This window comes from Colossoma macropomum, unplaced genomic scaffold, assembly GCF_904425465.1.
Source record: "Colossoma macropomum unplaced genomic scaffold, Colossoma_macropomum, whole genome shotgun sequence".
Lineage (NCBI taxonomy): Eukaryota > Metazoa > Chordata > Actinopteri > Characiformes > Serrasalmidae > Colossoma > Colossoma macropomum.
In genome coordinates, this window is record NW_023494809.1 from 28,983,536 (window position 1) to 28,998,781 (window position 15,246).

The 15,246-nt window shown below is 43.6% G+C and overlaps 3 protein-coding genes across 5 annotated transcripts in view; 1 reads left to right on the top strand and 2 right to left on the bottom strand.

The window, feature by feature from the left end:
- The window catches only part of fam49bb (family with sequence similarity 49 member Bb), a 90,535-nt gene extending 90,001 nt beyond the window's left edge, over positions 1–534 (bottom strand). The window contains exon 1 of the mRNA XM_036558553.1: positions 282–534. The gene's annotated coding sequence lies outside the window, so the exon portion shown is untranslated. The remainder of the gene's footprint in view (positions 1–281) is intronic.
- Positions 535–1,941: 1,407 nt separating this feature from the next.
- si:dkey-37o8.1 (uncharacterized protein LOC407641 homolog) lies at positions 1,942–5,791 on the top strand. Its single transcript, XM_036558662.1, has 7 exons — positions 1,942–2,143; positions 2,222–2,401; positions 2,823–3,119; positions 3,272–3,422; positions 3,513–3,769; positions 5,340–5,574; positions 5,679–5,791. Exons 1-7 carry the CDS (start codon positions 2,000–2,002, stop codon positions 5,789–5,791), a joined length of 1,377 nt encoding a protein of 458 aa, XP_036414555.1. The 5' UTR covers positions 1,942–1,999.
- A 5,676-nt stretch (positions 5,792–11,467) lies between these two features.
- The window catches only part of asap1b (ArfGAP with SH3 domain, ankyrin repeat and PH domain 1b), a 169,856-nt gene continuing 166,077 nt past the window's right edge, over positions 11,468–15,246 (bottom strand). For all 3 annotated transcript variants that reach the window (XM_036558094.1, XM_036558093.1, XM_036558092.1), the window contains one exon: positions 11,468–12,506. In XM_036558094.1, the coding sequence (XP_036413987.1) occupies positions 12,432–12,506 (75 nt within the window). In that variant the 3' untranslated portion in view covers positions 11,468–12,431. The remainder of the gene's footprint in view (positions 12,507–15,246) is intronic.

Sequence of the window (15,246 nt, forward strand, 5' to 3'; positions counted from 1 at the left end):
CGAATAGGAAGCCAACTTGAGCCTCGTCAGGGTAGCGGCCTTTTGCCCCCCATTTAGCTTTGGACCAGAGCTTAAAAGGGGTCTGCTCGACCCACAGACCCTCTCAGCGACATGCTTCACAAGTTCTGGGCCGCAACCTCCGACCACCGCTCAGTCACGCCGCGGAGCTCTCACGGCTGCATGCCCGGCTGAACGCTCCCAAAGCCGGCTGCGCTCTCGGCACAGCGCCGCGGAGCGCCTCGCCACCTCCAGCGGGAAGACAAAGATGGATTGGGACGTACCTGGACAGGACAGGAGGACCGTGGAGAAAGCCGTACGGAGTCCGGGTACCTCGCCGAGCTCCGGGCAGAGTGCTTCACTTCTCCCTCCCTCTCTCAGCTGTCTCGCTGCTGTTTCCGGGTTGTGAGACGTCACTGAGCTCGTGGACAGGTTCAGAGAGGAGCTCCACTGGAGAAAACGGAGAGAAACAGACCGCAGTGGAGCACTCCTCCGAGGCAGGAGGCTACAGCTGGGCTTTTCTTTCAGCAAATAACGTCTTGTATTGAACATGCATTCAATTGTAGTTCATTGTAAAACACTACTGGTTCTCTAGCGCCCCCTGTGGCCCGCTGGAGCAACTGCTCTGCCCGCCACACCTGACCGAGTCCCGTTATCTGGACTACACTGATCAGCCCCTACATTACATTAAAGTGGAACCCCACAAATGTTTTCTAAATTCCTCCATAATTAAGTGGTTAAGATGTAAACAGAGTGGTTCAGAGTGGTTTGGTGTGAAACGCTCTGTTCTAGAGAAACGTACAGAGTCAGAACTGTTCACAGTGGTGGTGATAGGAACCAGACGTCCACCTCTAAAAGCTCCCGCACAGAAAGCTATTCCATGAAATGGTTATGAACATCACTACCTGATGACTGAGACACTGATTTATGACAGTTTTGTGATAAAGTTCTTACATGCAGGGTGTTTAGGGTGTTATAAGGCAAAATAGTCCCCAAAGAAAGCTTTATTTTCTTCAGATTTTCCTCTATTTTATCATCAACATCCCATATAAACACTCAGAAGACTCATGTAGGTTCACTGGTGGTTTTGGATGGTAAATAAAATGTCTATATTAGTGTTGTAGTCATGGCGATGTCTGGTTCCTATCACCACCACTGTAAAGACATCTGAACCATTTCACACCAAACCACTCTGAATCACTCTGTTTACATCTCAAACACTGAATTATGCAGAAATTTGGTAAAAAATTGGTGGAGTTTGATTAATCGGTCGGCCTTAGTTCCTTGTGTCTACACTCACTGTCCATTTTGTCAGCTCCACTGACCATATAGGAGCACTTTGTAGTTCTACAGTTACAGACTGTAGCCCATCTGTTTCATACTCTGTTAGCCTGTTCTTCAGTGGTCAGGACCCCCAATGGACCCCCACAGAGCAGGTATTATTAGTGTGGTGGATCATTCTCAGCACTGCAGTGACACTGACATGGTGGTGGTGTGTTAGTATGTGTTGTGCTGGTGTGAGTGGATCAGACACAGCAGTGCTGCTGGAGTTTAATTCAAAATGCAGCCTAATTAAAAATGCTGAATGCATTGTCTTTTATTTTTCTCTCTCTTTTTTCACATTTTCTTTGGGAGATAAAATCCTGTCTTTATAACCAGTCCCAATACGCACAAGTGACACACTTCAGCAGATAAAACAGATCTACACTCAACACAAAGCAGCCTAATTAAGTCTTCTGTAAATAGATAAGCCGGTGCCTTTTGAGCTGCATACAAGAGCAGAGCTGTGGAATGAGTCAGAGCAGAGCTCAGCCTGACCATGATTAACTCACCTGAGATCAATTAGTGTGGGCTGTTCAGATGGAGCCAAACGATTGGTCACTTAGGCTATATAAACAATCAGAACCACCAGTCTGCTTTCTGCAGAAATCACAGCAGGCAGAAGAACATAGAGTAGAGCTCAGTTCATCCACACTGATAGTGCTAGGACTTCACCGACGACATGGGGAAAGAGAGGATTCACATCAATCTGGTCATCATCGGTCACGTCGACAGCGGCAAGTCGACGACCACGGGTCACCTCGTTTACAAATGTGGCGGGGTGGACCCGAGAACCCTGGAGAAGTATGAGAAGGCTGCGTCCCAGGTATGAACCTCCACCTTAGTCCCTTGTCAGGCTGGTTCTACTTATTTTTATACCAAACTGAGCTGTATTTCTCCGCAGATGGGCAAGGGTTCCTTCAAATACGCATGGGTTCTAGACAAGCTGAAAGCAGAAAGGGAGCGTGGCATCACCATTGACATTTCCTTGTTAAAGTTCAACACTCAAAAGTATGTGATAACAATAATAGATGCACCTGGCCACCGGGACTTCATTAAGAACATGATTACTGGAACGTCTCAGGTAGTATCCAGCGTATCCTATGCTCTTAAATATGGTTCTTCAAGGGTTCTTTAGTAAAGAAAGTGGTCTATATAGAAGGATTAACTCTCAAAGAACCACTTGTGTGCTTGAAAGTTTCTCTGCATGGTGAAATGGTTCTTCAGATGGATGGAGGTTGTTTTTTATATAGCACTAAAAAGGCTGATCCTTCAAAAAGGTTTCTTTATAGAATCCTGTACAACACATTCATCAACCAAACGAACCATTGAAGCATGCAAATGTTTCTTTGTGTGCATGGTTCTATATAGAACCACTCCTTACTAAAGAACCCTTGAAGAACCATCTTTTTTTGAGTGATTGATGTCTGGGTGCTTCCAAACGTTGCCTGTCATCTCTTAAATGTGGTAGTCTAGTTCTAACACTCCAATGTTCTCATTTCTAGGCCGATGCTGCTCTTCTGGTTGTTTCTGCAGCGAAAGGAGAGTTTGAGGCAGGTGTATCTCGTAACGGTCAGACCAGGGAGCACGCCTTGCTGGCTTACACCCTTGGGGTCAAGCAGCTCATTGTGTGCGTCAACAAAATGGACCTGACCGAACCACCTTTCAGCCAAAAACGTTACGATGAGGTGGTGAAGAACGTGATGGTCTTCATCAAGAAGATTGGTTACGACCCGACGGCGGTGCCTTTCGTTCCGGTGTCTGGTTGGGGTGGTGAGAACATGCTTGCACCGTCGCAGAAGGTGAGATTTGTTCGTGAACCTCTACAGCGAGTGTCCAGCTCGTTCTGGTGAATTCCTTGCTCAGCAGGTTTCAGGTGTTTGAGCAGGACATGAACTGGACAGCCTTGCTGGTGGCTAGATTGCAGCTAACTCTATCTGATCCTTTCTTCCAGATGGCCTGGTTCAAAGGCTGGAAGATCAAGAGAAAGGACGGCTTTTCGAGTGGGAAAACTCTGTTGGAGGTGCTGGACTCGCTGTACCCTCCGGTCCGAACTGCTAACAAGCCCCTCCGTCTACCCCTGCAAGATGTCTACAAAATTGGCGGTTATGCTTTTTCATCACTCGTTCTATACACTGATAATACATGTGGCTTTATTGTTTAACGTCACTCATTCTCCTCGTTCACCTTCCCAGGGGTTGGCACAGTTCCTGTGGGCAAGATTGAGACTGGGATCCTGAAGCCTGGCATGGTTCTGACCTTCTCCCCAGCCAAGCTGACTGCAGAGGTCAAGTCCATCGAGATGCATCACCAGGGGCTCCAGACTGCACTGCCTGGCCACAACGTGGGGTTCAACATCAAGAACGTGGCTGTGAAGAATCTAAGACGGGGGGATGTGGCCGGTAATGCCCAGCAAGACCCACCATCTGATGTCAGCAGCTTCACTGCTCAGGTGGGCCATGCAAATGAGCTCTTTGTGTGGATGGTTGTAAAACAGGTGTTTAAGATTCAAGTCATTCAGAGTGGTTTGGTGTGAAATAGTAAACTGTAGAGGCACTTTGTGCCACTGTCTGTATTTCTACATTAAATGGTCAGTCAAAATTGGTCACTATTCTTTAGACCCCAAATTCTAGGTGCCTTATTCCAATACCTGATTAAATAAATGTTACGATGAGTTTTTTCAAATAACCACGCCCATGCATGGTGCAGATTCTCATCTGCTGGAAGGGATCACACAATGTAATGTAAAATTCTGAAGTGGTTGAAGGGGAATTCCACCCATTTTTTCAAAATATCTGAGCAATTCAGTGGTTGAGATGTAGAAATATAATTTACAGCACTTTTCCTGCTGGTGGCAGCTCAGTGCTTTACAGACAGGTGATAAATCTCAACAGTAATACAAGAAATCATAAGTTAATTTTGAATCATAGAAGAAAACAGATCAAATTAAAAGAGAAATCCAGAGTGGTTTGTTGTGAAATGGTTCATTTTAGAGAAACTTGAACTGCTGGTGATGGGAACCAGGGGTTGTGATGCCTCCAACACAAATCGCTGTTTGATTTACTATCCAAACACAGTGAACCTGCATGTATGAGTTTATATGTAATGTTGATGCTCAATTAGTGGGAAATCTGTGGAAGTTGCCTTTAGGTAATCTGGATAATGGTTGGTTCTTTGGGGACTGTTACACCACCTTGTGTGGACCTCTGCCATGACTTAAATCCTTTTTAAAGCCAAAACCTAATCTTAAACTATTGTAAACCAGTCTAAGATTGGTGTCAGTCTTATCTGCAAGGGGCCAGGCAGGTATGGCTGCAGGTTTTCGTTTCAAACAAGCAGGATCACCCCTGATTTCACTTGCTTAATCAACTAGTCAGTCTTCAAAGAACTGTGCATTGCTTTGTTGGAACAAAAACCTGCAGCCACACCAAGATTTGGACACCCCTGCTCAGACATGTATGCCTGGCCATTTTGCATTAAATGCTTGTCTTTGTCTAGTTCCTATCACCACCACTGACCAACTCTGGGTTTCTCCAGAATGCTCACTTCACATTAAACCACTCTGAATGGCTCGTTTACAGCTTAATTGCTTTTACAATCATTTTAAACCCATGAAAGGCTGATCAGGTGCAGAAAACACCAATGCAGGATAAAGGTACTCCAGGACCAGGTTGGAGGATCTGAGGTAGAGCAGTTTAGAGGTTATGCTCTGTTGGATCTTCAGTCCCAGGCTTGGACCCCATACTCCTTGTTCTCACCTTGATAAGCTCATGAGCTGGACCAGTTGAGATTAGGTGATGCAGAGCATTTATATTTGTACTGGATTGGGCAGCACTGTGCCACATGTTCCCAACCCCTGGTCCTGGAGCACCTCCTGCCTTGCATGTTTTAGTGTTTCACTGCTGCAATGAGTTGGATAAGGTATGGAGATGGCAGGGAAAACGGTAAATTGTGAAGGGCAGGGCTGCTCCAGGACCAGGATTGGGAATCGCTTTGTTATGCTAATGTGTCTCTTCCCATAGGTGATAATTCTGAATCACCCAGGCAAAATCAAGAGTGGCTACTCTCCAGTGCTGGACTGCCACACCACCCACGTGACGTGCCGCTTTGCCGAGCTGCGGGAAAAGCTTGACCGCCGCACAGGGAAGAAGCTGGAAGACTGGCCCCAGGTCCTGGTGTCAGGAGATGCTGCCACGGTCAAACTCGTCCCCATCAAACCCCTTTGTGTGGAGAGTTTCTTCAGCTACCCTCCCTTAGGTGAGGAGTTATGGTGCCTTTTCATGAACCCCAGTTTTTGCAGAAACACTCTGGACTGTAGAGCCTGAGCAGCTGTATGTTTACTATAACACTGTTCCTTTCAGGGCGATTTGCTGCCCGGGACCTGAAGCAGACTGTTGCTGTAGGGGTGATCAAGTCAGTGGAGAAGGTGGAACAAGCGAAGAAGTCTGGGCAGAAAGCTCAAGTAACAAAATGAGTCGATCATTTAACCCTTTTATGAATGTTTTTGTTTACCAGCAGTCTGGTATGAGCCTTTTATAGGCTGCTTTTGTTTATCGTGGCACTTTATGTTGATGCTTCTGAGCAAGTAGGCAGAGCTGGAATCAGCACCTGGGTCTTGGATTGTAAGTTGCTAGACTGCAAAATTTAATTTGATTACTGAAATGAATGATTATGTATTGGATCTGAATCCTGAGTTGATGCTGGAGCCCTTCTATTTATGAATCCTGTTACTCGAAGGTTGAATAAAGTGAAGGTGGTGCTGTAATGAAATGGTGCGGTGTCATTTCTTCAGTTTCAAAATGCATCTGGTTCTAAATGAGGTCTCGGGCTTCCAAGGAGAGAAGAGCAAACTTGGTTATGGGGACTAATACTGCTAAGGTAGCGATGCAGTTGTACCTTTGTCACCAAACTGAATATGCTTTGTTAAACCAATTACACTCAATACACTAAAATACTTGTATAAATATATGGCCCGAATGTAAAGAGTGGTTTGACTTTTAAAAACAGTGCAGTGGTGATGGGAACCGAAGATCCAGAGTTCAGTGCTGCTGCAAGCTACCTGTTATGTGAATGGTTATGCATGTCTGAGGCTGTTTGGGTATTTTAAAGACTTAAAATCCATTCAAGAGGGACGTACAGGGCAGTGTAAAGCAAAATTAAGCCCAAAATGGTTTATTTACCATTATAAACTTTAGGTTCACTGATTTTTGGATGGTAAATAAAATGACCACTTGGTTTTGACTATATTGCAGAGTCAGTACGTTTCTCTATTGAGCCATTTAACATCAAAACACTGACTTTCTACACTGACATGTACTTGTTTTGAATTGTGGGAAGTGACCAAGTCACTGTTAGTGAACACAAGTCACTAAAGCTAGTACAGCCAGGATTCTAGCATCTTAACTCACTTTCCACTTAAACTAGATGACTTTCCCTTAAAGGGAAAAGTTCTGGTTTATTCCTCTTGTATTGGTTCAGTGCAGTTGTAGCTTTAGACGTGAAGAATTCAAGTCTAAGTGAAGTGATGGAGACCTTCAAAGCAGTGTTCTGCCAATGTTCCAACTGTTCAAACTCATTGAGTGGTTGATGTGAAATAGTGCACCATAGAGAAACTTGGATTTTCCTTATGGTGGTGATGGGAACCAGACATCTGAAGCATTTACTGGCACTAAAATCTGCCTCAGTCATTACAAAAATGTTTGAATACGTTGTTTAAAATGGTCTCCAACCTTAGTCTTGCAGAACCTAGTTCAAGCCAGCTTGCCACACCTGCTCCAGCTAATCAACCTCTAAGTCCCTGATTGGCTGGATCAGATGTATTAAGTAAGGAGTTGGCAGCTTATTGGATACAGGTTGGAACTCAACTGTGCAGGAGGGTAGCTCTCCAGGACCAGGGCTGGAAAAACCACTGCATTAAAACATGATTTTGAGGTTCTAGTCTAAAACAAGGGTCCTGGAGATCTACCACACTGGACAGTTTATCTTTGGCCTGAAACACATCTGGTCCAGGTAATGAAGGCCTTCAGGGGCATCTGAGCATTAGAGCCAGGTGTGTTGGATCTGAACTCTCCAGAGTGGCCCATCTCCAGGACCAGAATTGGGCCCCCCTGGCCCAAAACCTATTTTAAATGCATGCAACACATCTTATTTGCTATACAAAATGACCAGCAAACCTGCATGAGTTTTTATGTAATTTTTAACAAACTGTGCTAAACAAAGTATTCTCTGGACATCATGAAAGTATTGAAAAACCAGGACAAAAGTAATGTAAAATGTCTTGCAACATGGTCATAATTTAAGCTTCTTGTGAAAAAACTTAACACTTCGGAGGTCTTTATCATAACTGTGGTGACAGCAATAAGTTTTTTCTAGAATGAAGATGAACATTAAGATGAAAGTATCTTGATGCTTAAATCATGCTTACAAAATGCATTAAATCATCAGACCTTCTGGAAATTTGGTGGAATTCCACTTTAAAGGAATTCAAGTGGGGATATGTGTATTGGTGGGTGAGTTAGATGGTCATGTAGCGCTCGGGGCCGCTAATTAGCGCTAAGGGGCCGGAGAGGCTGAAGCAGAATTTGCATCTTGCCACTTACAATGACCGGTGCATAATGTCACTGAAGCACCTACTTGCATTTGAAAGCAGTTCCCAGCGCAGGACCTGCCAAACCGACAGCCTAACGGTCCAGAACTGAATGCAGTTGAGAATGGGAACTGCACAGCTGTGAATGCTGATGGGCTTAAAGAGAAAAGGGTCCCTGTTGTCCATTTAGGTGTACACAGTCCCTGAGAGCTCAGTGCTAGGCTGGCAGTGATCTTGGTATCTACATGTTCAGTGGCATTTAGAATACAAAAAGTCGTCTCACTGTGGGTGAAAAATCTAGATTTACAATTTTCCTCTTTCCACAAATACAGTCATTACACCAAAACATGTTTAGCGTTCAAAATTTGTGTCTGTAGTTTTGCATTGGAGCCACAAGGCTAACGCAGCTAACATGTAATGGAAGCTTGTATCTCACCAGCATTCTGCAAACTGCCTGCCTAAATCACACAATCCTCCAACCACAGCGAGCCAAATAATCTAAAGTGGACGTGTTTGTGTGATTTGACACTTTATGACACTGAGTGTGTTTACATGCACTCAATAATCCGATAACTGCAGAAAATCAGATTCTGTCAGTAATCCGATCAAAGCTTTTACATGCGCTTGAGTAATCAGATAACGGGGAAACTCCTTGTCTACATGAGTCAGACAGTAATCAGATTTCTGCTTTACAACCAGCCAATAAACTCACAGAAGTCGTCGTGACATAAACGTAAAACTCAAACTTCATGCTGTGGCTTTTTTTAAACACCATGCTTTACCTGAAAATATGAACAGACATCATCTAGAAGATGATTTCGTGTTTGGTTTCAGCGCCGCTCGAACAGTGTTTATGCCACGTCTCGCGACATCCACCGTCTGATCTCGCGCATCACAGACTGAGAAAGCTGATAGAAATCAGAGTAAGAGCTTATATGCACTGAGAAATCTGATTACTGAGCTAAAATCCAGCCTCTCTTTATCAGATTTCCTAATTAGATTTCTAGATCGGAGTATGGTGTTTACATGACCATCTGAATAATCGGATAACTGCAGAAATCTGATCATGATTATTGAGTGCATGTTAACACACTCAGTGTTATCTATAAAAATCTACCCTGGACAGCTCAAAACTGTAGACGCCACCCTGAAGCCTGAATTGAGCTTGTTTTTGTAGATAACCAGGTCATACAGTGTCAGAAACCACATAAGCAAGCTTGAGATCACTTAACACTGTTTGAGGCAAGTTTGTGATGTAGATCTGCAGTTTACACAACGCTAAGACTCTAAGCTTCCTTTCCTTGCTAGTGATTTATAAGCACTGCTGTTAATCACTGTTTCTGTACAAAGGCTTTTACTTGGCTATTGTGTTTTGAAGCACTTTTAAAGAGCAGACATGCAATTAGCTTTGCAGCTTAAGTGCAAAAGGAACTCCTCATATTAAACGTCTTGGCTACAGACTACAATCAGGGTGATCTTGATTTTCACACTACTGCTTATACACTCCTAAAACGACGGTTCTTCAAGTGTTCCTAAGTGAAGAAAATGGTTTTATGTAGAACCATGAACACTCAAAGGACCCTTCGCATGATTAAAGGGTTCTTTGCATCATGAAAGGGTTCTTCAGATTGATGGAGGATGTGCTGTAGATGGTTCTATATAGAAACTTTTTGGAAAGAGTTCTTCTGTTATTACAACCATACAACCATCGTAGCAATGGCAAAACCCTTTTTGGTGCTATACAGAACCCTCTACACCAAAAGAACCCTTTAATCATGCCAAGGGTTGCTTTGAGTGTTCATGGCTCTATATAGAACCATTTTCTCTACTAAAGAACCCTTAAAGAACTGTTTTTAAGAGCGTGTAGTACTGAAAAAGTCAGAAGCCACCCTCCAACTAATTTCCTGTAAAAATGACCATTAAGTACAAGGTTTTTATAATTTAGCATCAAGGAAAAACAGCAGGAATCATAATCAACAAAAAATTCAACAACTAAATATTATAATCAGTATTTCTCAGTACTTGGCGTGTTCACCCTTTATATTCATTACAGCTTCCTTTCTTTTCTGCACAGATATTTTTCCAGGCTTCTACATCCAAAGTTCAGCTTGTGGACCTGATTCAAAGACTCATCAGTCCACACAACCTCAGATGTCTTGCTTGCAGTTTTTAAAGAAGTCTGCAGGGATTTTTTCCACACCGGACGGCATCAAAGGTATTTTTAGTGATACCTGCACATCTTTTTTTGTTGTGTGTATTGTGTGTTTATTGTGATTTTCCTTTTCTTCCCCCTTTTCTTTCCCTTTTTTTTCTCCAAGTGTCCTTCGGCACCTGCCAGGCCTCCATTGTAAATAAGAATATGTTCTTAATGGCTTGCCTGGTTAAACTGAAGCCTAAATAAATAAAAAATAAATAATGCCCAAAGTAAAATCTAAGAAGTTGTTTGCAAAGTATATTTAAGAGGAATGTGAAAAGGACGGCAATTACATGCCAAGTACAATGGAAACCAGCCTGTGCGGCTAATGTGGAGAGAATTTTCTTGGAAAAAAGACACTTTTTTTAAATAACACCGACACAAAAACTGGATCAGTGTATTAGTTCAGGATACTGGACACTCTGTGGGCAACACAAGGCTTGTTTTCTGGGGGTGAAGTGGTAAATAAAACCCTCTTTTCTCAGCGAAGCTTCTTGACAGCTACACATCCTTTCAGACCCACAGCGCTGAGTCGTCTTCTCACAGTGGAAGGATGGACAGAAACACCTGTGGATGTTTTCAGATCTGAAGCAGCTTGATTTTCTCCTCTCTCTCAAAGAGGAAGGCTTTAAGTGCTGTTTATCTGCAGTGCTGGGGGTCTTCTGGGTCTTCCAGGTGGTTGTTAGGAGCCCCATTTTCTCTGTAGCTTTTAATCATTTAAAAGATAACTAATTTTTTCTTTGACTTTCTCCTTCCTTATGTAACCCATGCGAGTGGAAATATCTCATGAAAAAATGAATAACTTGTACTTAACGGCTGTTTTGACAGTAATTTAAGTAAATGAAGGGGGCTGACTGTTGCATCGTATTGCACATCAGTGGTTCTCAAACTGGTCTCAGGGACTCATCTCCAACCTAACTTGAAACACACAGAGATAAAGCAGGGATAAAGTCCCTGTGGACCAGTCTGAAAGCCAAAGCTTGTCATGATTTAAACACAGCGCTGCTCAGGTTTCAAAGAGACGACACCAAACACGGGATTTCACCCTTCCATCTCAAACAGTATTTTTATTTAATCTTTTGAAACAGACCTGTTGGTTACAAATTTCATCATGTGGCTCTTTGAGTGTAAACGCAGCAGATCTATGCGACTGCCGAGATCTGTTTTAGGTCGACTCCACTGCATTTGTACTGACAACCTGAGTATCGGACTAAAATCGCTTTCCCCGCGTGACGCGGCGAAGATCTGACTGGTTTCCTGCGGTAGTGGCGGCACCTGATTATCACCGGACAGGCTAGTGTTGATGATCCGGCACGTCCCTCTCTCAATCCGTTTCAAAACACATCTTTGAAAACAACTATGGGACACACGTTCCTTGCATGGAATGCTTCAAGTATCATCATCATCATCATCTCAATGCCTTCGATGCTAATCGTAAAGACGGTGAAGAGAAGAAGCTCAGTGGATTCTGTCCGGATCTGGAACAGTGGAGGAGAGCGAAACGTAAACATACGCAAATGGTCGACATTTCAGAGCAGCGTCCTGTATAAGAGATGAGCCTAGGTCAGTGGAGGTGGAAGGGAGCTGTTGACATAAGACGAGGAGACACGGTTTAACCACGATAATGGGTGTTGTGCATTACACAGGTTGGATTATTTCACAGGGCGAGAGATAGTAAACAACTTATGACTACTCCATCCTTGGACGTGCTATAGTGGTACGCTGAGAGATGTGGAGGTAAAAACATTTGATTCTTAATAATATCAATACAGTCCAGAACAACTTTTTACTCCTCTGCAAGGCAAACATGTCAACGACGACCAGTCCGCATTAATACTTTACAGTTCACTGGACAGAACTGGCCCTGGGTGTGGTTAGCTGACAGGCAGAATACAATTACACACCTTTACTTTTCGCCACACTAACACAAGGTTTTATATTTACACACAAACACAAGAACGGTGGCGTGTTTGTGTTTGTGTGCAGCCGACACCGAGATATCTATGTACAGTCGTTATATACAAAAGCATTAAGTAACAGCTGAAGTGGAGGATGTGGCTAAATGCTGGGTGCAGTCCCGGCTGTGGTAGACTGTTCTAAAGAGGAACGATAACACTGATAAAGTTAGATACTCGTCGCACTGCACCTCCTTGACGGTGAGGAAGTTAATACGGGGTTTCGCTTTCTGCTCCTTTTTGTGGTTGTTTGTTTTTTTTTTTTCTGTTTTTTAAACTGCTGTGGAAGTTACAACGGCTATTTACAGCGTTTCTCTTGGTAAGAGATGAACAAGGTGGGCTGGCTGTGGTGCCCAGGCTGGTGATAGACTTGTGGGTGTCAGTCAGACAGGATGTGGACGAAGGACATGGGGAAGACGCCTTTCCTCTCCGGCTGCCCTTCGATGTGTCCAATCTGAAACAGAAAAAAGAAGATGACAGGGTGATTAAATGAGCAAACGGTTTCGACAAACCTCTTATTTTGCCTTATTTACAGCCTGAATACTCCAGGGTTTTTCTGCCTCATCTCTTAATGGACAATCATTTTGACACATACACAGATCAGGCATGACATCATGACCACCTCCTTGTTTCTACGCTCATTGTCCATTTTATCAGCTCCACTTACTATATAGGTGCACTTTGTAGTTCTACAGTTACAGACTGTAGTCCATCTGTTTCTCTGATACTTTGTTAGCCCCCTTTTACCCTGTTCTTCAGTGGTCAGGACCCCCATGGACCCTCACAGAGCAGGTACTATTTGGATGGTGGATCATTCTCAGCACTGCAGTAACACTGACGTGGTGGTGGTGTGTTAGTGTGTGTTGCGCTGGTCTGAGTGGATCAGACACAGCAGTGCTGCTGGAGTTTTTAAACACCTCAGTGTCACTGCTGGACTGAGAATCGTCCACCAACCAAAAATATCCAGCCAACAGCGTCCTGTGGGCAGCGTCCTGCGACCACTGATGAAGGACTAGAGGATGACCAACACAAACTGTGCAGCAGCAGATGAGCTATCGTCTCTGACTTTACATCTACAGGATGGACCGACAAGGTAGGAGCGTCTAATAGAGTGGACAGTGACTGGACACAGAGTTTAAAAACTCCAGCAGCACTGCTGTGTCTGATCCACTCAGACCAGCGCAACACACACTAACACACCACCACCACGTCAGTGTTACTGCAGTGCTGAGAATGATCCACCACCCAAATAGTACCTGCTCTGTGAGGGTCCATGGGGGTCCTGACCACTGAAGAACAGGGTGAAAGGGGGCTAAAATGGACAACGAGCGTAGAAACAAGGAGGTGGTCATAATGTTATGCCTGATAGGTGTATATATCTATGATCCTGTCTACCCTGGGACAGCCAGGCTGGGAGTCTAAACGATGGCTGTGGCATCACCAGGGATTGAACTTGTGATCTCCTGAAGTTGAGGGGGCTCTGCTTGTGTAGTTCTGAGTGGCTTTTGCTGCTCCAGTGTTCTAAAGCTGAGTAAACTTCATGAGAACCGCTCTGGTAAGATCTTCCCTCCTGTCTGACTCATCTTGAGACCTGCTTTGTTAGAGTTTAATGGTTGCAGTTTTGGATTTGCATTATATCGTCATGATTTCTACTGAGAGTTCCGAGTCAACAGCTGCTCTTGTCTGTCTTTGGTAACTGACTCTATGATCCAGCAGCAGCAGACAGAGATTACACAAAAACCCTGGTGATGAAACGCAGAATAAAATGTGTGAGTGAATGAAAAAAAACCTCTGTTGGTACATGTTGAAGGAGACTTCAGCTTAGAGGGAGATAAGTCTCAGAAACCACACAGGAAGCCTGGTTTCAAAGCAAATGGCAGTGCTTAGTCTTCAAACGTCACCCTTGACTTAAACATGGGAACGAATGTGTTAATGTTTTTGAATGTATAATGAGGTTGGTGATGTCATGAGCCCCTTTCACAAGCAGAACGTGGAACTTTCCTATATTAATTATTAACGATGAGGCCTTCTCGCCTGTCATCAGTGACCATTCATTCATTCCTGCGTTGTTTATTCTGCGGTCAAGTGTTCTGTTTTTCACATAGAGATCTGAGGCCGCATTACGGAAAATTCTTAAGTCTGAGATCTGCTTTGTTGTCATGGCAACTTCAAGACTGAACTTAGGACTGAAGCCATTACAGAACAACAGTTCTTAAGCCTATCATCTTATCTTGTTTCCAGATAAGGAAACGGTTTCACTGAAACATCCTAAGTTGCCGAAATATCCTACATATTTTCTTAACTTTAAGATAAACTCCAGAGCAGCTTAACTTCTGTTTAACTGTCTGTTTCTATTGGTTTATGCAGTGATTGGCAGCTCAGTTCACTATAACCAGCATAATGAGCTCCATTTATTTCTACTGTAAAACGCTGCTTTCACTGTGAGATGATTTTCTTTTCTAACTCTGCGTTTTAAAGATCTCAGACGCTGCAGACTCGATCTCCACCGCCCCTCTGATCACCTTCGTGTGTTAATGTTGATGATGAAATATTACAGTGATGGTGGTGAATAATGAGGAGACGGAGCTGAACGTGTGTCTGTTTATGAGGAGGAGTAACGTCAGCGCGCTCGGCTAAAGCGTTTGGGAAATGGAGACTGAAACTGAAGACGGCGACGCTCTGATAAACAGGAGGGGGCGCTCTCGCGGTATTCACTACTTACAGTTTATCACACTTTAGTTTTATTTGACTTTCTTTACCTCAGTAACGGTAGCTAACGTTAGCTGTTTGACTAACTTGATTACGTGTTTACGTTTCAGCTGTGCTCGTATGGTCGGTTGCTAGGTAACAGACACGACAGTTGATTGTCGACTTCAATCGAGTAAATTAAGATTTCCTAACTTAAGATTCTTAAATTAAGATCAGATTTGCTTCTGTAATACGAATGTGTGAAAAATCTTGGACCTGTCAGATCTTAATTTAAGACAAAAAGACAAGAATTTTCTGTAATACGACCCCAGAATCTGCAGTAAGCAGTTGTTTTTGTCTGATACCGATTTTATAGCCAATCTCAGTTGATCTAATTTATATGGTCAACCAATAAACAGACTCCAGTATGTTTACTGCCTGATATGACCGTCAGCTGTCAACTCTGAATGGTCAAATAAGATGGTCAGTCCTCAACTGTCAAACTC

Coding starts and splice junctions, on each gene's coding strand:
- si:dkey-37o8.1 (XM_036558662.1), top strand. CDS start 2,000: ATGGGGAAAGAGAGGATTCACATCAATCTGGTCATCATCGGTCACGTC. Junction 3,120..3,271: donor TGCTTGCACCGTCGCAGAAG/GTGAGATTTGTT, acceptor CCTTTCTTCCAG/ATGGCCTGGTTCAAAGGCTG. Junction 3,770..5,339: donor TCAGCAGCTTCACTGCTCAG/GTGGGCCATGCA, acceptor CTCTTCCCATAG/GTGATAATTCTGAATCACCC.